Raw genomic sequence first — 18226 nt, 5'->3', positions numbered from 1 at the left:
TTACCGGGCGCGGCAACTCCCTTGCCGTCCTTCTTGAAGTTCTTCTTACCCTTGCCTTTCTTGAACTTAGTGGTTTTATTCACCATCAACACTTGATGTTCCTTTTTGATTTCTACCTCCGCTGATTTCAGCATTGAATATACCTCAGGAATGGTCTTTTCCATCCCCTGCATATTGAAGTTCATCACAAAGCTCTTGTAGCTCGGTGGAAGCGACTGGAGGATTCTGTCAATGACCGCGTCATCTGGGAGATTAACTCCCAGCTGAGTCAAGCGGTTATGTAACCCAGACATTGTGAGTATGTGCTCACTGACAGAACTATTTTCCTCCATTTTACAGCTGAAGAACTTGTCGGATACTTCATATCTCTCGACCCGGGCATGAGCTTGAAAAACCATTTTCATCTCTTCGAACATATCATATGCTCCGTGTTTCTCAAAATGCTTTTGGAGCCCCGGTTCTAAGCTGTAAATCATGCCGCACTGAACGAGGGAGTAATCATCAGCGCGCTGCTGCCAAGCGTTCATAACGTCTTGGTTCTCTGGGATGGGTGCGTCACCTAGCGGTGCTTCTAGGACATAATCTTTCTTGGCAGCTATGAGGATGATCCTCAGGTTCCGGACCCAGTCCGTATAGTTGCTGCCATCATCTTTCAGCTTGGTTTTCTCTAGGAACGCGTTGAAGTTGAGGACAACGTGGGCCATTTGATCTACAAGACATATTGTAAATATTTTAGACTAAGTTCATGATAATTGAGTTCATCTAATCAAATTATTCAATGAACTCCCACTCAGATAGACATCCCTCCAGTCATCTAAGTATAACATGATCCGAGTTAACTAGGCCGTGTCCGATCATAACGTGAGACGGACTAGTCAACATCGGTGAACATCTTCATGTTGATCGTATCTTCTATATGACTCATGCTCGACCTTTCGGTCTTCTGTGTTCCGAGGCCATGTCTGTACATGCTAGGCTCGTCAAGTCAACCTAAGTGTATCGCGTGTGTAAATCTGGCTTACACCCGTTGTATTCGAACGTTAGAATCTATCACACCCGATCATCACGTGGTGCTTCGAAACAACGAACCTTCGCAACGGTGCACAGTTAGGGGGAACACTTTCTTGAAATTATTTCGAGGGATCATCTTATTTAAGCTACCGTCGTTCTAAGCAAATAAGATGTAGAACATGATAAACATCGCATGCAATCAAACAGTGACATGATATGGCCAATATCATTTGCTCCTTTGATCTCCATCTTCGGGGCTCCATGAACATCGTTGTCACCGGCATGACACCATGATCTCCATCATCATGATCTCCATCATCGTGTCTTCTTGAAGTTGTCTCGTCATCTATTACTTGTACTACTATGGCTAACGCTTTAGCAACAAAGTAAAGTAATTACATGACGTTTATGTTGACACGCATGTCATAAATAAATAAAGATAACTCCTATGGCTCCTGCCGATTGTCATACTCATCGACATGCAAGTCGTGATTCCTATTACAAGAACATGATCAATCTCATACATCACATATATCATTCATCATTCATCACAACCTTTGGCCATATCACCTCACAAAACACTTGCTGCAAAAACAAGTTAGACGTCCTCTAATTGTTGTTGCAAGTTTTTACATGGCTGCTATAGGTTTCTAGCAAGAACGTTTCTTACCTACGCCAAAACCACAACGTGAATTGCCAATTTCTATTTACCCTTCATAAGGACCCTGTTCATTGAATCCGATCTGACTAAAGTGGGAGAGACAGATACCCGCCAGCCACCTTATGCAACTAGTGCATGTCAGTCGGTGGAACCGGTCTCACGTAAGCGTACGTGTAAGGTTGGTCCGAGCCGCTTCATCCCATGATGCCGCCGAATCAAGATAAGACTAGTAACGGCAAGCAAATTGACAATATCGATGCCCACAACTACTTTGTGTTCTACTCGTGCATAATAACTACGCATAGACCTAGCTCATGATGCCACTGTTGGGGATCGTAGCAGAATTTAAAATTTTCTACGCATCACCAAGATCAATCTATGGAGTCATCTAGCAATGAGGGAGAGAGGAGTGCATCTACATACCCTTGTAGATCACGAGTGGAAGCGTTCAGAGAACGGGGATGATGGAGTCGTACTCGCCGTGATCCAAATCACCGATGACCAAGTGCCGAACGGACGGCACCTCCGTGTTCAACACACGTACGAAGCGGATGACGTCTCCTCCTTCTTGATCCAGCAAGGGGTAAGGAGAGGTTGATGAAGACCCAGCAGCACGACGGCGTGGTGGTGGATGCAGCAGTGATCGCAGTAGGGCTTCGCCGAGCTTCAGTGAGAGGGAGAGGTGTAGCAGGGGAGAGGGAGGCGCCAAGACTTCAGGTACGGCTGCCCTCCCTCCCCCCTCCTTTATATAGGCCCCCTGGGGGGGCGCCGGCCCTGGAGATGGGATCTCCCAAGGAGGCGGCGGCCAAGGGGGGTGGAGTGCCCCCCAAGGCAAGTGGAGGCGCCCCCCATCCTAGGGTTTCCAACCCTAGGCACATGGGGGCCCAAAGGGGGGCGCACCAGCCCACTATGGGCTGGTTCCCCTCCCCACTTCAGCCCATGGGGCCCTACGGGATGGGTGGCCCCACCCGGTGGACCCCCGGGACCCATCCCGGTGGTCCCGGTACAATACCGGTGACCCCGAATCTTTCCCGATGGCCGAAACTACACTTCCTATATATAATTCTTCACCTACGGACCATTCCAGAACTCCTCGTGACGTCCAGGATCTCATACGGGACTCCGAACAACTTTCGGATTACTGCATACTCATATCTCTACAACCCTAGCGTCACCGAACCTTAAGTGTGTAGACCCTACGGGTTCGGGAGACAAGCAGACATGACCGAGACGACTCTCCGATCAATAACCAACAGCGGGATCTGGATATCCATGTTGGCTCCCACATGCTCCTCGATGATCTCATCGGATGAACCACGATGTCGAGGAATTAATCAATCCCGTATTCAATTCCCTTTATCAATCGGTACGTTACTTGCCCGAGACTCGATCGTCGGTATCCCAATACCTTGTTCAGTCTCGTTACCGGCAAGTCACTTTACTCGTACCGTAATGCATGATCCCGTGATCAACCACTTGATCACATTGAGCTCATTATGATGATGCATTACCGAGTGGGCCCAGAGATACCTCTCCGTCATACGGAGTGACAAATCCCAGTTTCGATTCGTGCCAACCCAACAGACACTTTCGGAGACACCTATAATGTACCTTTATAGTCACCCAGTTACGTTGTGATGTTTGGCACACCCAAGGCACTCCTACGGTATCCGGGAGTTGCACAATCTCATGGTCTAAGGAAATGATACTTGACATTTAGAAAAGCTACAGCAAACAAACTACACGATCTTTGTGCTATGCTTAGGTTTGGGTCTTGTCCATCATTCTCCTAATGATGTGATCCCTTCATCAATGACATCCCCATGTCCATAGCCAGGAAACCATGACTATCTGTTGATCAACGAGCTAGTCAACTAGAGGCTCACTACGGACACATTGTGGTCTATGTATTCACACATGTATTACGATTTCCGGATAATACAATTATAGCATGAATAATAGACAATTATCATGAACAAGGAAATATAATAATCATTTTATTATTGCCTCTAGGGCATATTTCCAACAAAAATAACTCGCAAAGAGCTACGAATCCCGTGATATGCAGCATGGAGGCAGGCGTAAGGTTATGCAACTGGAGGCCGTAGAACTCCAGGAGCCCCCGGAGAAACGGATGAATTGGAAATCCGAGCCCTCTTACCAAATAAGGGACAAGGCATACCCGCTCTCCCTTGGAGGGATTGAGAAGGCTCTCCGCTTGCTCTCCGCCATTATAGGTGGCAATCTCGGCTCGAACCGGGACCATGTATGCTGGGGGAAGAAATCCCTTGGTCTGAAGCATCACTAATTTGCTGCGCGGAACGGAACATCTCTCCCAATCTCCAGGCTTGGGGCTAGGGGAGCGAGAGGAGGAGCTGCGTCGACCGGCCATGATGGAATGGATCTCTGTCGAATGCGCTCCGATGAAGGCTCGCCAAGGGAGGATGGTGTGATTTGGATCTGAATCCTCGTCTTTTTAATAGGCAGCTCATTCACACAGCTAGGGGGTAAATGTAAAAACACCCTGGCTCTTCACATTCGCTCGACACGTGGAAAGTGGCCATTATTGGGCTTCGAATCCAAGGAGTGCAACATTCACAAGAGGCCGGACACTATTTCGACAGGTACACGGAATTTGGAGAGGAACCCGCCTTGCAATGCCGAAGAAAATACTGCGCGCCGGACTCATCGTCATTGAAGCCTGGTTCAGGGGCTACTGAGGGAGTCCTGGATTAGGGGATCTCCGGACAGCCGGACTATATCCTTTGGCCGGACTGTTGGACTATGAAGATACAAGATTGAAGACTTCATCTCGTGTCCGGATGGGACTCTACTTGGCGTGGAAGGAAAGCTAGGCAATATGGATATGGATATCTCCTTCTTTGTAACCGACCTTGTGTAACCCTAACCCTCTCCGGTGTCTATATAAACCGAAGGGTTTTAGTCCGTAGGACAATAACCACAACATACAATCATACCATAGGCTAGCTTCTAGGGTTTAGCCTCTCCGATCTAGTGGTAGATCTACTCTTGTACTACCCATATCATCAATATTAATCAAGCAGGACGTAGGGTTTTACCTCCATCAAGAGGGCCCGAACATGGGTAAAACATTGTGTCCCCTGCCTCCGGTTACCATCCGGCCTAGACGCATAGTTCGGGACCCCCTACCCGAGATCCGCCGGTTTTGACACCGACACCTACGTACCCCCAAACGATCAGAAATGGAGCCAAAAACCTAATTCCACCGCCGCAACTTTCTGTATCCACGAGATCCCATCTTGGGGCCTGTTCCGGAGCTCCGCTGGAGGGGGCATCGATCACGGAGGGCTTCTACATCAACACACATAACCCCTCCGATGAAGTGTGAGTAGTTTACCTCAGACCTATGGGTCCATAGTTATTAGCTAGATGGCTTCTTCTCTCTTTTTGGATCTCAATACAATGTTCTCCCCCTCTCTTGTGGAGAACTATTCGATGTAATCTTCTTTTTGCGGTGTGTTTGTTGAGACCGATGAATTGTGGGTTTATGATCAAGTCTATCTATGAACAATATTTGAATCTTCTCTGAATTCTTTTATGTATGATTGGTTATCTTTGCAAGTCTCTTCGAATTATCAGTTTGGTTTGGCCTACTAGATTGATCTTTCTTGCAATGGGAGAAGTGCTTAGCTTTGGGTTCAATCTTGCGGTGTCCTTTCCTAGTGACAGTAGGGGCAACAAGGCACATATTGCATTGTTGCCATCGAGGATAACAAGATGGGGTTTTCATCATATTTCATGATTTTATCCCTCTACATCATGTCATCTTGCTTAAGGCGTTACTCTGTTTTTAACTTAATACTCTAGATGCATGCTGGATAGCGGTCGATGAGTGGAGTAATAGTAGTAGATGCAGGCAGGAGTCGGTCTACTTGTCTCGGACATGATGCCTATATATATGATCATACCTAGATATTCTCATAACTATGCTCAATTTTGTAAAATTGCTCAACAGTAAATTGTTCACCCACCATAGAATACTTATGCTCTCGAGAGAAGCCACTAGTGAAACCTATGGCCCCCAGGTCTATCTTTATCATATTAATCTCCTACTACTTAGTTATTTCCTTTGCTTTTTTACTTTGCCTTGATTTTACTTTACATCTTTATCACAAAAATACCAAAAATATTATCTTATCATATCTATCAGATCTCACTCTCGTAAGTGGCCGTGTAGGGATTGACAGCCCCTATTCGCGTTGGTTGCGAGGATTTATTTGTTTTGTGCAGGTACGAGGGACTCGCGCGTAGCCTCCTACTGGATTGATACCTTGGTTCTCAAAAATTGAGGGAAATACTTACGCTACTTTGCTGCATCATCCCTTCCTCTTCGGGGAAAACCAACGCAGTGCTCAAGAGGTAGCACACATATGCGTCAAATTCTTCCTTGATGCCTACCTGGACCATGAAATCCTCTGACGGCCATTCACAAGGCCGCACTTAAGCCTTCCTTGGTAGTTCATTGTCCGGCTCGCGTATTGCGGGCCTTGGGCCTTGCTTCCTTGAGGAGCCACCTTGGTACATTTTTCGAAACATAATTCTTGCTCTGAAAAATTTCTGAAATTTTTAGTGACTCAAAATAAAAGTGAACCAAACTCAACAAAATTGATAGCAACTATTCCTACAAGTGCCTAGATGCTATATCATGCATTAAAACTACTTTTGACCACATAAATTTGACATGCAAGCTCAAGAACAAGGCCACCTAAGAAGCAAAAATTTGCAATAAATAAAACACTAGGACAAAAACTAATTGGACCATTGGAGGAGTCACTTACCGAAGAACAATCCCCCAAAGCAGTTTTGTGAATGGAGCTTTGAGCAAGGAGATCGAAAATGGCAACAAGATGAGCTAGAACTCGGGTTTGAGATGGTGGGTGATTTCTTCTGGAGGAAGACGAAGTGTGTGGGTGCAAGGATAAGTGGAGGGGACTCACGTGGGGTCCACGAGGCAGGGGGCGCGTCCAGGGGGTAGGGCGCGCCCTCCATCCTCGTGGGCACACGTTGGGTCCCCTTGATGTGTTCTCAGTGCCAATAATTCTTAAATATTTTGGAAAAAAATCATATTTCATTTTCAGGGCATTTGGAGAACTTTTATTTTCAGGGTATTTTTTTATTGCAAGGGTAATTCAGAAAACAGACATAAAATACTATTTTTAATTTATTTAATATAAATAACAGAGAGTAGAAAGAGGGTACACAAAGTTGTGCTTTCTAACTTCATCCATCTCATGCTCATCAAAAGGAATCCACTAACAAGGTTGATCAAGTCTTGTTAACAAACTCATTCCGAATTGCATGAAACCGGAGAAATTTCAATTAACACTAGGTTACCTCAACTAGGATATGCACATCCCCAACAATAAGCATATCATATTTCTTCTTGGCAGTAGGAAGAGGAAATTCAAAACCTCCAATAGTGATCGTTGAAATGTTTCCAATAGAATTGATACTATGGACTTGAGGTTGTTTCCTCGGAAAGTGTACCGTATGCGCATTACCATTAACATGAAAAGTGACATTGCCTTTGTTGCAATCAATAACAGCCCCTGCAGTATTCAAAAAGGGTCTTCCAAGAATAATAGGCATATTATCGTCCTCGGGAATATCAAGAATAACAAAGTCCGTTAAAATAGTAACGTTTGCAACCACAACAGGCACATCCTCACAAATACCGACAGGTATAGCAGTTAATTTATCAGCGATTTGCAAAGATATTTCAGTAGGTGTCAACTTATTCAAATCAAGTCTACGATATAAAGAGAGAGACATAACACTAACACCGGCTCCAAGATCACATAAAGCAGTTTTAACATAGTTTCTTTTGATGGAGCATGGTATAGTTGGTACTCCTGGATCTCGAAGTTTCTTTGGTATTCCATCTTTAAAAGTATAATTAGCAAGCATAGTGGAAATTTTAGCTTCCGATATCTTTCTTTTATTAGTAACAATATCCTTCATGTACTTAGCATAAGGGTTCATTTTAAGCATATCAGTCAAACGCATACGCAAAAAGATAGGTCTAATCATTCCAGCAAAGCGCTCAAAATCCTCATCATCCTCTTTCTTGGATGGTTTAGGAGGAGAAGGCATGGGTTTCTGAACCCATGGTTCTCTTTCTTTACCGTGCTTCCTAGCAACAAAGTCTCTCGTATCATAACGTTGATTCTTTGATCGTGGGTTATCAAGATCAACAGTAGGTTCAATCTCTACATCATTATCATTGCTAGGTTGAGTCACGTCGGTCGCAGTCGCTGTGGGATGAGAGCTGACGGCGGAGGTCGTCCTCCCAGCGGACAGCATCCGGCGACGGCCGAGGCGGCACATCCTCGAGACTGTGCTTGGAGTGAGCCCCACCGTCCGCCCATTCGTGGGTCATGGGCTCGATCCTAGATGGGGGAATATAGCAGAAGAGGGAGGGTTTCGGCGGGCTTGCCGCAGGGAGGCAGAGGGAGGTGGCGGTCGAGGTAGGGGAGTCGGGCGGGGTGGAGGCGGCGGAGGGAGGAATCGAAAAACCTCTAGGAGGCCAGATGAAGCCCCCGCATGGGCTAGGGCACGGTTGGGGGTGGGCCTGCCGAGCAGGAACTGGGCCCAGGCATTTCTAGGCGGCCCAGCCAGGTGGTTCGGGCCAGGGGACTGGCCCACCCGCGATGGCCCAGCCCGAGGAGCTCCCAAGGGGGCCCAGCCAGCAGACGGGGCACGGCACCCGCTGGAGAGGATGGGGCACTCCGAGCGGGCGCCTCCGTCGCCAGAGCTATGAGCCGAGCAAGGGCTAACCAGGGGTGGCGGAAGGTGGCTGGGGCCCTACCAAAGGTGAAGGAAGCGATAAACGGCCTGAAAGGCGAGCGGCGCACGGAGGGTGCAGAAGAGGGCAGAGGCTGTTGCTGTCGGGGCGACGGGGAGGATACGGCGGCCAGGGTAGCCGGCGTAGGAGGCACGCGCCATGAGGAGCGAGCATGTCCCAGGTTAGAATGGCCGGCGACACCCCAAGACCAGCGACGGCGGCCATTCCCGGACCTCAAGACCCTACCTTTCCCCGCGGCCTAGCGGGAAGTGCTCTCCGGCAGGGCGCGCGCCGGCGCGATTGCGACATGGCAGCAGAGCCCCTGCCACGGGGGGCTGAGCCGCAGTCCATGCTGGTCGCCGCTGGGCGAGCTGGGGAGGGGGAACGGCTAGGCCGAGGGGGCGTCGACGTCGGCGTCTGAGTCCTCCGCTAGATCGGCCCACGAGGGGCGAGCTAGGGTCGGGGGAGGCTGCTGCGGGAGAGAGGAGCGCGGGGGGAGGGGGCCAATGGCCGGCAAGGTCACGGCGGAGCCTGGCTGGGGCGAGCAGGGCCGCCGCACGGGGGACAGGGTGTCGCCGGGGGCATCGCTCGTGGAGTCAGCGGGCGGGGGGCGAGCGTTGTCCATCGTCAACTGCATGCTTGATCACATAATATAAGAGTGTTTTTTACACTATGCGACGGAGGGAGTAATATACATTTATCTTTCTACTATTAAAGTGGAGTACGTATGTCGTTTTGTTTCATTTGGTTACCTCGCTCCCCCATCGATCAAACGCCCTAACTGTTGGGGAACGTAGTAATTTCAAAAAAAATCCTACGCACACGCAAGATCATGGTGATGCATAGCAACGAGAGGGGAGAGTGTTGTCTAGGTACCCTCGTAGACCGGCAACAGAAGCGTTGACACAACATAGAGGAAGTAGTCGTACGTCTTCCCAATCCGACCGATCCAAGTACCGAACGTACGGCACCTCCGAGTTCTGCACACGTTCAACTCGGTGACGCCCTCAAGCTCCGATCCAGCCGAGTGTTGAGGAAGAGTTTTGTCAGCACGACGGCGTGATGACGGTGATGATGTTCTACCGACGCAGGGCTTCACCTAAGCACCGCTACGATATGACCGAGGTGGAATATGGTGGAAGGGGGCACCGCACACGGCTAAGGAACGATCACGAAGATCAACTTGTGTGTAATGGGGTGCCCCTTTGCCCCCGTATATAAAGGAGGGAGGGGGGAGGTGCGGCCAGCCCCTAGGGGTGCGCCTGGAGGAGTCCTACTCCCACCGGGAGTAGGACTCCCCCCTCTTGCCTTGTTGGAGAAGGAAAGGGGAAGGGGGAAAGAAGAAAGGGGGGGCGCCCCCCCCCCCTTCCTTGTCCTATTCGGACTAGGGGGGAGGGGGCATGTGGCCTGCCCTGGCCGGCCCTCCTCTTCTCCCTTAGGCCCCATGTAGGCCCATTAACCCCCGGGGGGTTCCGGTAACCCCCCGGTACTCCGATAAAAACCCGATTTCACCCGGAACGATTCCGATATTCAAATATAGACTTCCAATATATCAATCTTTATGTCTCGACCATTTTGAGACTCCTCGTCATGTCTGTGATCACATCCGGGACTCCGGACAACCTTCGGTACATCAAAACACAAAAACCCTAATTACGATCGTCACCGAACTTTAAGCGTGCGGACCCTACGGGTTCGAGAACTATGTAGACATGACCGAGACACGTCTCCAGTCAATAACCAATAGCGGAACCTGGATGCTCATATTGGTTCCTACATATTCTATGAAGATCTTTATCGGTCAAACCGCATAACAACATACGTTGTTCCCTTTGTCATCAATATGTTACTTGCCCGAGATTCGATCGTCGGTATTCCAATACCTAGTTCAATCTCGTTACCGGCAAGTCTCTTTACTCGTTCCGTAATACATCATTCCGCAACTAACTCATTAGTTGCAATGCTTGCAAGGCTTAAGTGATGTGCATTACCGAGTGGGCCCAGAGATACCTCTCCGACAATCGGAGTGACAAATCCTAATCTCGAAATACGCCAACCCAACAAGTACCTTCGGAGACACCTATAGAGCACCTTTATAATCACCCAGTTACGTTGTGACGTTTGGTAGCACACAAAGTGTTCCTCCGGTAAACGGGAGTTGCATAATCTCATAGTCATAGGAACATGTATAAGTCATGAAGAAAGCAATAGCAACAAACTAAACGATCAAGTGCTAAGCTAACAGAATGGGTCAAGTCAATCACATCATTCTCCTAATGATGTGATCCCGTTAATCAAATGAGAACTCATGTCTATGGTTTAGGAAACATAACCATCTTTGATCAACGAGCTAGTCAAGTAGAGGCATACTAGTGACACTCTGTTTGTCTATGTATTCACACATGTATTATGTTTCCGGTTAATACAATTCTAGCATGAATAATAAACATTTATCATGATATAAGGAAATAAATAATAACTTTATTATTGCCTCTAGGGCATATTTCCTTCACTAACGTCCCCCCCCCCTCCCCTCCTCAACAACTTTTATTCTATAAAAACCCAACTCTTGTTCTCCATTTTTAACCGCGTTTTTACTACCTAGAAACAAATCACTCCACTAAGTCATATCTATATCGGTCCTCTCTCCTCCAGGGTTGTGCCGCCACATGCCCGAGCATTCTACACCACTGCAATAGCCCCCATGACTTTCTCCTACATAATCATCCTCTCCCCGAAGGAACTTGCAGAGAGAAGACAAGCGCTGCGATAGCAGTCGGAGGTGGCCCGGAGGCCCGAGAATGGTGTTGCCTGCAATCGGTGGCCTTCTTCAAGGGCCTACTGTAGCGCGGCGAGCCTGATGCGCCGCGACGGATGCTGCACCGTAGTGCGGTTGGAGGTCTCCTCGCGCCCACTGCATCCTGTTCTGATGCTGCTTGCATGCCTGCACAGTGTGTCACCGTCAAGGCCAAGCTCCTATAATGTCTGGGGCCCACCTGTCATAACGGTTTACTTAACAATGAAAATAACCGAAATTGACTTTGCCACCACATCATCCCTGAGATGTGGGTCCCGCATGTCATAAACGTATTTAAACCGTCTAAACTGGTCATTATCTGAATGTGGAGTTTTTAGTGACAAAATTTAAAAAAGGTAGTTTCCAGTCATTTTTTAAAAGTGGCAGTTCAGTGGGACACGAACCCCAAATGTGATAGTTCTTTTGTCAATTACTCTTATTTAAAAGGTTGCCAGCACGTGTATGCAACGAACAATTAACATGCGTATGTTACAAATGTACGTAATCAATAGGGTTCAAAAGGTGCATATGTTGAGCTGAAAGCTGCTCGTTGCCCTGCACATGCCTCTCGATGTGGCAACAAGCCAAACCAGCGAACCGGTAATAAAGTCCAGGTCGTGTCTGCCCACAGAAATTACATGCCAACTCAGTAAACAAGAATGCAAAAACGCTGCCGTTCAACAAATCCATTTTGCCATCAAATAGTGGATTGAGAGAGTATGAGGACAAGCGTGGTGTCATAACCTGCGATAAGTCAGCTGCATATATTAGGTCTAATTTGTACTAGAACAGACGACAATGAATGGTTCGCGGAACTAAAGGCACAGTCAGACTCTAGCTAACAAATAGTACTAGCAGTCTAGCACCACAGATCTCAGCCGCCAACCGGATGACATATCGCTTATCTCTCGACGGTGAGGGAAGGGAAACGTTGCCGTTGCCAACAATGTTAGTTCTCTGTGGCGGCGGCGGGCAACTCGACATTCTGCTCCTTGACGGGGGTCGACTTGTAGTAGCACAGGTAAAGGATCAGCTGGAAGATGCACAAAACTGTACCGATGGCATTAGGGATCTGAATGGAATTAAAATAGGGTATCACAGTTAAATCGACGCAGAGGAGTTCTCGATTGGCAGGGTTTGGGACTTTTCGAGATGCAGGCGTACTGACCGTCACGTAGGGGTCGTTCCCTATCAGTCCATAGGATAGCCAGCAGCAGCCGTTGATAGTGTTCACCAGAGAAACGGTGAACGGCATATACTCCACGCTCTTTGTCTTGATAACTTTGCCCTGCAAGCAGGCAGTACAATATGGTTGATTTCGTCTTTTCCTTTTTTGAATTGTTTTAGTATTTTCGTAGGTAATTTACAAAGGCTATATTATTATACGTAACTAGATGATACCTTGATAGTTTTGAGATATTGTGTAGAATCATCATTGGTATTACCCTTAAGAACAAACAAAATGAAATAAAAACTAGAAAAACCAATATAATGAAGCATTCCAAGGAAGAATGTATTAGCGACATTAGTATTACCCTTCAAAAAAACTTGCACACAACTTTGCACATTTGTAGTATGCAAAGAATAAACATATAGTAGTGTAATTTCCACACTCTAATGTAGTTTACCCACATATTGTATAGTACTTGTGTTTATACTTACACACTTTAAAAAAATGATGTTTTCTAAGGAAACAATGAATTAGTGACACTAGTATTAACCTCTGAGAAGAAAGAAAATGAAAAAAAAGAGACAAAATTTGCATACAATTTACACGTAATTGCGCTTTTTATAAGATGGAAAATTAAACATATGATAGTGATTTTTTGCAAAATTAAGTTTTTTAAGAAGCAAAGAATTAGTGGCGTTGATATTACCCTTAAAGAAGAAAGAAAATTAAAATAAAACTAAAAATTCAAAATAATGAAATTTTATAAGGATAAACAAATTAATGGCATCGGTATTACCCCATAATAAGAGAGGAAATGAAAACGACTTTAAAACTTGCACACAAGTGTTCAGTGAAATTGCACTCTTCATATATGCAAAGAATAAATATGTAATACTGAAATTTCCGTACTCTAGAACAACTTACACACATATTGTATAGTACTTACGTGTATCCATTTACACTCATCCCAACATCGGAAAAATACCAATACAAGAAAAAGGAAAAACAGTAAAAAAAAAGCAAAAACATGTAAAACTGAAGGAAACTAGAACAGGCAACGGGTAATGGGCTTCAAGCCCAACAAGAAAATGGAGTCACCCCGAACAATGGCAAGTAAAAAAATTAACCCAAGAAGCCATGAAACAACACAAGAGAGAGAGAGAGAGAGAGAGAGAGAGAGCATGAATCTGGATAAAAGAATCAAAGGTCGGAAATCGCCTTAGGGCATGTACAATGGTTGATAAGATAGTCTTATCTTAAGTTTTGCATGTAATTAGAGATGACAAAAAAACATGTTTACAATGGGTCATCTCTTAGCTTTATCTTCAATAATTAGTTATTCCTAAAAATATGGTGAGACAAATTGTGCTAAGAGATCATCTCTTGTCTTCTCTTAAATAAGATAAGACAAGCCTTCTCTTATGATTTCTCTCTCCTCCACCTCATCATTTATCCTACGTGGCAGTCTTAAGATAGAACCATTGTACATGCCCTTACCCACATTTAAAAACAGGCAAGTTACATATAGCTAAAATAGGAAGTTTTTTGGTTGGATGGCTATACTTAAGCAGAACAGAGCTAGGGGGTTGCATTACTTAAACATGCATCTTTTAAAATCGCCATACGTCCAGAACGGCCACATGTGCGGCATTAACACGCAACCGATAGAGTTTGAAACCAAAGCTATAGCGAATCAAAGCGTGGATCCATGCATGTGGGTAGGTTTGCGCCTGTACGTACCATGACTGTGAGCGGGGCGGCATACATAATCGTGCCGAAGATGATGCAGATGATGCCGACGATCCTGGAGCGGTCCTCGTAGGTGTGGGCGCTGAGGAGCACTCCGACCACCACGGACGCCACGAACGCCACCTCAAAGCCAACAACGATAAGTATCTTTAGCTGCACGTACGCAGAGGCAGGGGTTAGGGATGTAGGGACCAGAAACCAGCGGCGAAAAAATACGGAAAAATCAATTGTTCTTCCGGGCGGGGAATAGGGGTATCAGGCATGTATATATGTACCCGCTTCTTTGGGGGCGAGTAGAGGAAGAAGATGGAGAGGTAGATTGTCTCGATGATGATGCCGATGCTGTTGATGGTGATGACGAGGAAGCTGTTGGGGTGGACGATGGGGAGGCCGTAGAACAACCAGAGCAGGCAGTTCATGAGCGTCGCCAGGTAAGGGTCCGGCGTGAACTGCTCCACGTCCTTGTTCTTGCAGATCCGGTCAAATGTCTGCCTGCATGCGCCATGCAGGAAGAAAACAAGCTCAGATTCATGTCCTGGTTACCAACAACCACCTTCCATATACAGATCACCAGGCAAGAGGAGGAGAGGAGGGCGGCTTAATTACGCAGGGGAGAGGAAGAGGCAAAAGGAGATGCAATTGCCCATGATGCCGACGACGTTGCGAGCTGCGTCGGCCGAAACCATGGTGCTCAGGTCGCCGGGAATTCAACCACCTGAGAAAGGTTGGCTGTGGTTTGTTTGGGGCGTCGCCGAGTTTATATAAATAGGGGGGTTCGCCTTCCCAGAATTGCCGATATGGATATGGTTAAACGGTTAGATTTGAGAGTAAGCTGGTCTTCTTCATGTCCAGGCCTTATATTGGACTCACGTTTCAATTTCTTCCTCACCCGAGCGCGTGCTTGTTCCAGCCAAAAAAGGGTCACGCAGCTCCTCTCCCGCCTAATAATACACCTAATCGGATAACCCTCAAACAACCCTGCGCGCCAAACGCACGAGAAATATAGCGCCAAATACGTCCACAATACACATGGTTGGGCACCAGATCTCTAGATTAATCATTTGTTAATACTTGATACATACAAAAAAACAAAATCTAATGCTAATACGAAAAGGTACAGAGGGACTAACTAGGATGAAGAAGAGGCAAATTCTCCAAATCACAAGCGACCAACTAACCTCTCTTGTCCCCTTATGTCTTCTACAAGGAACCATGAGGAATTGAGGATGATGAACAACAACCACGGAAAGTAAGAGTCCTACACTCTGGTTTTTGGAGGCGTTCATAAAGGTAAGGTGTGCGTACGTGCTTTCAAAGGGATCAATGTGCATGCATGTTATGAGCGTATGCATGTACCGTGTTTCTCAAAAATATTTATATGGTTTAACTTAGACTGCAATTTTGGATTTCTGAGAGATTGTATTGTTTTATACACAACTAATAGAAATGCTACATGGTAGTATATGTTAGTATGTATTAAAATGTACAAGTATAATCATGATACGAGATTAATGCAAAAGTATGTATCTCTTGAAAACTTTTGATGGATAGAAAAAGCGAAAAATTGTTAGGACGCTGGTGAGCCTAATGCGCTTTTCCTATCCATGGGCGCAGCGCATAATCAGAATTAGCAAAAAATTAAATAGAGACAAAGTAGATGACTTTTGCGACATGGAAAGTGTTTCGAACGTTAAAAAATGCATTGCCTACAAACCGTGTGTCCAAATCAAAATCAGTTTTCACCTTGTGTTCCTCACGACGAGATTTTCCAAACTACGATCCCACATGGTCATAATCCAACAAATATTTCTGAACACAAACTTCATGTTATGACAAGCCAGTTTTATGATCGAAATATGCTTTTCTAGCTCAGGTTGATCTTCAACCATGACAATATAGTCAATCATTTGTTGTACATTTTTCGTTGGTGAAAAGCATGTTTCTAAGAAATAGTTTCCTGTTTATCTGTAAAGTTGTGCATGTGTAGTTTGTAGGGCATGCACTAGTTTAAAGTAATGTAATAAAATGAAAATACAAGTTTGCATTACAAGTTATTGTCTGTCCTGCTAATTTGTGTTTCAAATATTACAGGTGAACTCTTAAAATTTTATTAAACAGTTCTAAACCTTGAATTTGCTTTTAGCGCATAGAATTCATGATAAAAGATGAACCACCTACCAGTTTGTGTTAAAGTTTATACTAAACACTTGATGTTTGTTACAGTACATTGCTTTTTAAATATATCCAACGTGTCCATGTGAAATCATGTTTTAAAGGTCTTGTGACAAGGAACATCAAAGAATACAAGAAAAACATGTCGGGTCTAGTTTTACACACAAAAAACAACTTATCCGTATGTTCTGGAAAAGCAAGTTCATAAGAAAACATATTGTTTGTGGCATGAAACTTCTTTCTAAAGAAAAATTGAAACATGCTTTTCTTGGGTCTAGTTTTGAAAAACTGACCGCGCGAAAGCAATGGTGAAAGCAGAATTTTAAAATTTTGGAAAAACAACTTACTATGGTGAAGCACAAGTTTACAGTGCCTACTTTTCTTTCGCAAACCTATAAATTGGCCATTTTTACGAATCGTATGTGTGCAAAGCAAGTTTTTCTCAAGTATATAATCACTAAAACATTGTTAAAGATATTTTATAGAACTCTTAGAGTCTGCGTTGATACTTCCATAAACTAGTACATGTGCTAAAAAGTCTGTGGCTACCATTTAATGTAATGATATGGAAGAAACTATGTACATGAAAATTGATTTTTACCCCCACCCCGAGCCACCACCGCCACAAAAATGTAATGTGTGATAGGCCTATCGGTTTGCAGTGAAAAAGCATGTTTGTAGCACAAACTTGATTTTTACATGCTTTTTTCATGATCTAAAATTGCATTTCAAAAATAGTTGTTGAAATATGCCCATGTGGGGTTTAGTTCAAAGATCTTGTTATGAGGAGTCAATGGCGAAAACGAAAATTGAATTGGACACTCTATTTGAAACTCATGTGTTCTTCAACTTCCGTAATATGTTTGCATGTCACAACATTATCTGTCTTGTTTGCATGTGCTTACTACATGGTACTTATTCCATGAGGGGAGATGGCTTGTCTGTGTATCCGCCTGGACAAGCAAACGCGCACTTGCAGTTTTTAGCATTTGGTTAAATGTTATCTAATAATAAGGAATGCCTATAAATGGAAACCGTGCATGCACATTTGGTGCCCAAAGCAAAATAAAGTAAATTTATTATGAGTTTCCTTCATATATATTCAAAAGAGAGGGCAAAAAATTATATGCATGATCCTGTTTTGACAAGTAGTTGCTATAATTAGAACATATATATGTGTGGTCAAATGTGCCCTTATGAATAGATGGCTCTATTATGTTCTCACTTCTCAATGACCAAATCATTCTATTGTAATTGCATTTTAAAGTGAAAACCTATCTGTAATTGCTTTCTGCCAACTTCTAGTTGTATACAAACATGCTGCCAGAGCTTTTGTGGGATAGAACATGGCACAAATAGCGAGGATACCAAAGTTGAGTGATGACACATTATACTTTGGAAATCGCTGTTGTGTAGGAAGAGTAGATCTGCGTGTGTCGGAGGGGGCGTCACTGCTGCACGCGAAGAGGAGATCCACGTGTGTGTGTGAGTGATCGCCATGGCCATCAAATACCCATGGAGGCCTTGTGCTTGCCCTTCGACGGTAGTGACGACCTGCAAGTTATATGCCATGGAAGCGAGTTATGTGCCATGTATGTGCACTAAAATCAACATCATGTCAAGGGCAGCAAGTTATATGCCATGGAAGCGACTTATGTGCCATGTATGTGCACCGAAATCAACATTTATAGGAAACCCCAAATTAGGTAAAGATCATTCAAGTCTTTATTTTTACATAAAAGTGAATAAAGAAATTAGTTATACAAAAGACAACATAACAAAACCTATGTGAAACAGTCACCACCCCTAGCGGCTCGGGAGAGCAACCCTAAGCCTCTA

The 18226-nt window shown here is 45.1% G+C and overlaps 1 protein-coding gene across 1 annotated transcript; it reads right to left on the bottom strand.

The window, feature by feature from the left end:
- Positions 1–12244: 12244 nt before the first annotated feature.
- LOC125540714 (bidirectional sugar transporter SWEET6b-like) lies at positions 12245–14901 on the bottom strand. The gene is made up of 5 exons (XM_048704295.1): positions 14822–14901; positions 14491–14707; positions 14207–14368; positions 12464–12583; positions 12245–12367 (listed from the first exon to the last, which is right to left on the bottom strand). The coding sequence occupies exons 1-5, from the start codon at positions 14899–14901 to the stop codon at positions 12245–12247; spliced, it is 702 nt and encodes a 233-aa protein (XP_048560252.1).
- Between the last annotated feature and the right edge of the window lie 3325 nt (positions 14902–18226).

The sequence above is a fragment of the Triticum urartu genome, chromosome 2, assembly GCF_003073215.2.
Source record: "Triticum urartu cultivar G1812 chromosome 2, Tu2.1, whole genome shotgun sequence".
NCBI classification, from domain to species: domain Eukaryota; kingdom Viridiplantae; phylum Streptophyta; class Magnoliopsida; order Poales; family Poaceae; genus Triticum; species Triticum urartu.
The sequence above is the reverse complement of the archived record's forward strand: the minus strand, read 5'-3'. Positions and strand labels throughout refer to the sequence as shown.